General features: G+C 39.0%; 1 protein-coding gene across 1 annotated transcript; it reads left to right on the top strand.

Moving 5' to 3' along the window:
• The first annotated feature begins 329 nt into the window (after positions 1-329).
• On the top strand, positions 330-6,362 carry LOC121509095 (caspase-6-like). Its single transcript, XM_041786322.1, has 8 exons — positions 330-411; positions 695-736; positions 1,636-1,678; positions 1,785-1,934; positions 2,099-2,175; positions 2,300-2,475; positions 2,557-2,707; positions 4,061-6,362. Exons 1-8 carry the CDS (start codon positions 333-335, stop codon positions 4,300-4,302), a joined length of 960 nt encoding a protein of 319 aa, XP_041642256.1. The 5' UTR covers positions 330-332; the 3' UTR covers positions 4,303-6,362.
• The last annotated feature ends 87 nt before the right edge of the window (positions 6,363-6,449 follow it).

Here is a 6,449-nt window from a genome sequence, read left to right as displayed (position 1 = left end):
TTTCACTTCTATTGTTCCCTGTCTATAAATGAAACACTGCTTTTCAATCATATATTCATCATATTATGATCATTGCAAGGAATCTCCTTCGACTTACATCTAAAGCTTTCCTAATCTTCGACTGTGTTGACCCTAATCTAATTTATATCCATTATAATTCACTTAATCTTTGTACCTCAACGTTTATGACAGCCTCTCGCAAACACGGAAGTCCTGGCTTTGGGCCTTTGACTGACAACCATGAGAGCCAATCTTTTCTCCTACTTTTCGCTCTCAGCCAATGACATCCAGGGGGAGGAGCTAAAAAGTTCTGCGAGTGTTATGGGTTTGCGATGCTGGTACATTTCTCAGTGGTGACAGAGAGAAGACGACTTGTCAACATGTCTAGCAGGGCAGAAGACACTTGTAGAGGTAAAAACGTAATATATATATATATTTATTAAGGCATGGAGAAGTTGTAGACTTCTGTATTGTATTTTAATAGCAGGTAGGTATTTACTTTCATGTAAGTTAAACTAAGAGTCCTCACTGAAGATGTGTACTATAATTTACCATAGCATACTTACGTAAGTGCCGTCACGCCTTTGCTGTTTTGTTCAGTCCCCAAGTTTCTTAAAACGTGAAGAAAGTTTTCTGTGTCATTTAAAGCTCTTTTACTGTCAGAACATAACGACTCTTTCTCTCGCCTTTCCAGGAAGTGTTGCGACGGACAGTAAAACAGCAACCGACAGGGCAGGTGAGGGCTTTACTTCAAGAAACATACTATTTCCAATGCTTGTATTGCACTTGGTGTTAGGAAAGGTTTGCTTTTAACAGAGTAAAAGTGAAACGAACAGGATGAAGTTGTGTAGGTGAGTCAGGTAAGCAAAGTACAGCAAGTCTAAAAGACCAAGATTAATCATTAACTAGAACTTTCTTTGTTATTACTTTATACCATTGATACTAATACATTACACGGTTATAATTACAGGCAGTTTTGTTAGAGTGAGATGTTAAGAGACAAGTTATCTGAAACTGTTCAGTCATAATTAAATGTGTGAAACTGTTAAAAGCTTAGTTTTGGGGCATATTTCATTGTACGAAGACAGCTGGATATAAGAAACACCTGAGTAGGCCGGCCCAGAATGACTTGAAAATATACTTCACCTCTATAAAACGTTTTGAAAACGAAAGTATAACCTTTATTAAATGTGGATAGGTGCAGACCAAAAATACCCAATAAACTCAGTTTTAAAGTAAAGCCTCACATCAACAAATGTATACACTCACTGATTTACATGTGTAAAAGATAGTCAGATAAGACATTACAAGTCGTCAAACAGCCCCTAGCTGCTGCTTTAGCAAACACAATCTAACCTACATATCTATAGGGTCGGGTGTGGAGGTGTCATCTCTGCTCTTTGCGATCTTTCTCCACCTGTCACCCATCTATTGAATCCCATGAGAACTCTAAGCTGATGAAACAATAGCTGCTTGACCCCATACCACGCACCTTCATTCATGCACAGAGAAGCCTGAAAAGCCAAATTCTGTCATGGTTTTTGCAACTTTGACTGCTTCACAGCTGAAAAGCCAGACTTCTAAAAGCATCAGTGTTCAGTGGCAACAAAATTCATGTATGTTTTTTTCCTACAGCATGCACGGAAAACCTGACAGAGACTGATGCTTTCATCAGCGGGTAAACTAATCTTTTCTATGTTATGAAAGAAAAATCCTGCTTCTCTCCATCCCAGGACTCACCTTATATTTTGTGTTTCTCTTTGTCCTTGATGAATACAAAACAGCTCTTTAGGTTTCGATCCTGATGAGGAGTACAAAATGAACAACAAGAGAAGAGGTCTTGCACTCATCTTTAACCAGGAGCGCTTCTTTTGGCGCTTAGGTTTAAATGACAGACATGGGACTAATGCTGATCGCTTCAATCTGGAGAGAAGGTAACACGTTTCACCTACCTGCCTCAGTGGGAACAGTGCGTTTGTGTGCTTAAAGACGTGTCTGTACATGTTTACTTGTTGACTATACAGATTTTCCTGTACTAGTCCACTCTCCTTCTTCCACCCATGCACTTTATTACATGCTATCTAAACCTCTCTTTCAGGCTGAAAGAGCTAAACTTTGAAGTCAAGACTTATGAGAACTACAAACAGGTGGAAGTTTTAGATAAAATAAATGAAGGTAACAACATTAATGATGAACATCACATCTTTATTCCAGCATTTTTGTGTTTTAGAACAGACATAAGCTGTATTGCTTATGTCTCTCCAGTTTCATATTTAACAAAAAGCTGATTTCCCAACAGCTGCAGAGGCAAACCATTCAGACGCAGACTGTTTTCTACTCGTCTTTTTGAGCCATGGGGAAAATGATCATGTTTACACTTATGATGGCAAGATCAGCATTCAGGACATCACAGCCCTTTTCAAAGGAGACAAATGCAAAAGCCTTGTTGGCAAGCCGAAGATCTTCATATTACAGGTAGATTTAAACTGAAATTGCTTTTGCAATATTGACTGGTTTTAATGCATCCAGAAAAATTGACTGTGACTTTTTCACCAGGCATGCCGAGGAGACAAGCATGATGATCCAGTGACTGCCTGTGACGCTGTGGACAGTGAATTGAAGACAAATGAAGTTGTAGTGGATGCCAGCGCTGTGCACACTCTCCCTGCTGGAGCTGATTTCATCATGTGCTACTCTGTGGCTGAAGGTGAGCATATTGATGTTGAAACTTGTAATCTGATCCTGGCAAGAGGTGTAGGTTTCCCCCTGGGTTTATTCAGTGATGTAAATTCCATGTATTGATTATGCTTTGCACTTTCCATGATTGAACAGATTGTAAGACAACATAAAAAACGAGACCTCGTCAAGCTTTCATGATTTGCAGTTTCCAGGTATCATTAAACAATGTTAGTTCAAGATGTTATTCTGCCAACGCCTGCAAATGACCACTGCAGCTCAAAGAGCAAATAACATTTGTCAAAAAGAAATGTGATCAAACTCTGGAGAAATTTTGTTCACCATTGGCCATTAGCATGTCTGCTAATGCCTTAAAGAATGACTTAACTCATTCATCCAGGCTGTTGGGGACTTTTGAGCTGGTTATGTCTTCTACATACATTATCACATTGTCATAGGACACTTGCAGGCTTTTTGTTAACAAGAAGCATGGTCTCTGGAGTATAGTAACAGCAGGACCGGTTGCCCTGTACTGTGCTGAGGCACAGATGTCGATCCCTCCCTGTTTCCTGCACTCATGTTACTCCATGCTTAGCTGGGCCTGAGCATGCATCATGTCATGACACAGTTTACAGGAAGCATACTCAGCATAATGGAGAACAACAAAGACAATATAACCAACTTTGTTCACTTTGTGGTGTATTTTTGGTCAGATTTGGCTCATTGTTTAAGATGATTAGAGAGAGGAAAGGTAATATCAGTTATATCCCATGTCCATGCAGTGCACTGTGCTTGTGCTTGAGCAGTCTTACCTTGTTGAAGCCCAACTCTTCCATACTTGCCAAAGCCAGGGATGAGAACACATTAGTCAAACAAACTGAAAAATTGAATTTCTTCATTACTTAAAATTAAAGGCAACCAGTGGTACATACATATGATGGCTAGATGCGCTACAGTTGCTGGTTAACCATAGTTGGCTGTCTCACTGATGATATCACTATCAAATGATTACAGGTGGGTGTTGAAGTTGATAGCGTTTACAGAATACTGAACCAACTTACAGCATTCATCATTCTTTTCTATATTTCCCTTGTGATATTAGTTTCCAAAAAAAGCTTTACGCCAGCACCACACTGCTCTATCAAGTTCGTTATTGTTTAAAAGACGTTCTCAAAATGTTCTAGAAATGGTATAAGAATGAACAGCAGAGTGCCTTACACTCTCTTGTTTATTATCATGTTTGCATCTAAAGCTTCCCATATAACCACTGAAGACTCACTGAAGACTGCCCACTGAGCTACGCTTGCTTATAGTTACTGTTAAGTTGCTGTTTAACATTTGTAGTAAACCCCTGTCCTATCCCTTCTCTTCTGTTTTTGTTCAGGTTACTATTCCCACCGGGAGACCATAAACGGCTCGTGGTACGTCCAGGATCTGTGTGAGCTGCTTAGGAAGTATGGAGAGTCCCTTGAATTCACAGAGTTACTCACTCTGGTCAACAGGAAAGTATCAATGAGGAGTGTTGGGAACAGCAGTGACAAGACCTCTATCGGGAAGAAGCAAGTACCCTGCTTTGCTTCAATGCTCACCAAGAAACTCTACTTCCGACCAAAAAGTGACAAATAGAGCCTTTTCAAAATGTTAAAAATTAGCTGGTTTTATCTTAATTATTGTTGGGTTTTAAGAAATTATGCTTTTATGTATTTCTTTAGCCTGCATTTGCTCATGAACACTATAATTCAATCATGAACACTACTTTTCACAAAAGCATTGAACAATCAGACAGTCGAGTATTTACAGGGGTTATAAAACAACAGGAAAAACATGTTCCTAAAAATATGAATATCCCCGGCCTTTATTCCTGAAACCTCATCTCCTTAAAAATAGTGGTTTCGGTTTTTCATTGTGTTCTCAAAAAGAGCTCCTGGCAGGGTGAAAATGTGGTTGATGTATCCGACTTTTGCATTTCCATAACAAAGACTGAACACCAGGAAAACATCTGTAGCCGTATTACACTGCAGGGTAAAAGGAAGTGTAGTAAAACATGATGCAGGCCTGGCTCCTTTGACCCACTGAACCTGGTTTTGCATGATTATCCTGGCTCTTGTATGAATATGGACAAAAAGTAGATAATGCAATCTAATACGTTCACAGCTGGGCAATGATTCAGTTGGACCAATTATACTTGCTTCTAAAAGCCACATTTTTGCATTGATAAAAGTACAGTGGTTGGCAAGCTCACCTATTATTAATTCTCAATGTTAAGATTTAAATCTCAGGAACTTGTGCATAAAGTGCTCCCGTTACACTGCAACATTATGAACTTGAGAGGAACTCGGCCTTTGGGGGAAACAGCAGAGGAAGTACTTCACACAACAAATGTTTCATTTAGTTAAGTGCGACTAGTGTTGAGATGAGATGCATTACAATCCAGCAGGCCTACCACCTCAGCACAGCATATTTCAGTAGACCTGAATGTGGTTTCACATATAGTCACCCAAGTATGAACCCTGGAAATGGCCAAAGACATCCAAATTGTAGCTATCTTGTTTGAGTTGGAGACATGGTCCAACTGGATTTTTTAGATCTCCCTAAGCTGCATCTGCCCAATAAATTTCACAAATCATGGCAAAACTACCTTTCAGCATGAGTTCTGTGAAAGCACAGGAGTTTGCCCTTTAGAGCAAATTCCACACGCCTGTTTCTGAAATCTGTACCAACCTTGCATTTTTCAGAGATCCAGGTGTGGTAGTTTTCATGCAAATCAGTGCATGTTTAACACCTCAAAAATTGGCAGAAGTGGTTGAAGAAAAAAAAAACAAATGCCTGTGATTACAATAGGACTCTTGCCTGATCAGGCCCTAATATTTCAAGCCCATGGTTTTTGGTGTTTTTCAATGGACTGCATTGTCCTTTTTCTGTTTTTATTGAGTCCTATATACATCTGCTCTTAAGTAATACAATCAGCTGAATATCAGGGACCATATACTGAAAATGTCTTAGCATTTTTATCTAATTTTGTCTTTCTTGTTTACTTTGATATCACACAAACCCACCTTATCCGGCAGCTGACTTTATATTGTTATAGGCCCATTAGAAAGTAGAGGTTGACATTTGTAGTAGCAGAAATGTTTCCACATGGCAGATTTTATCTGTTGAGTTCATTGAAAATGTTAGGTGAGTCTGGTTCTCTAGATTGTTATAAAAGCTAAAGAAAAATGTTAAAGCCAGACATTTGCATTCCTTCTGAATATATTTTGCAATGCAGATAGTAGCTAGATGCGTATGTTCCTTAAAGAGTTCATGATCAAGTAGCACCTCTTATAAAAGATAGTACAGACACTACAATACACACTGTTTGTCTTAAAGCTCACTCCATCAAAAAGGGAATTCATGTTTGTGCTGTTCTTTGTGTTGTGGCAGTTTACAGTACCAAATAAAAATGCGTATTTGCACCAAAAATGGCAACAAACCCCAGAATTGAAAGTGGTACCTCAGGGAGATGGGGTATTTTAAAAGCTGTACTGTGCACCTGAAACACTACTTGCTGTGTCATATGATCTATAACCAAAGTTCAACTTGACTGTGTATGTAAACATACTGTATGGCTCAGGAAAAACATATCTGCTGACATCAGTCCTGTGTTTTTGTGGTCTTATGGTTGTGTTAATGTACAATAAAATCAGAGTGACATTGTATATATTCTACCTTCATGGTGTTTTTATTCTACCTGCAGCATTAAGGTGTTTACAAATCACCACCATTTAAAGAGC

Source organism: Cheilinus undulatus, linkage group 4 (assembly GCF_018320785.1).
Source record: "Cheilinus undulatus linkage group 4, ASM1832078v1, whole genome shotgun sequence".
Lineage (NCBI taxonomy): Eukaryota > Metazoa > Chordata > Actinopteri > Labriformes > Labridae > Cheilinus > Cheilinus undulatus.
Note: the sequence above shows the minus strand (reverse complement) of the source record. Positions and strands in the feature narration are given on the sequence as shown.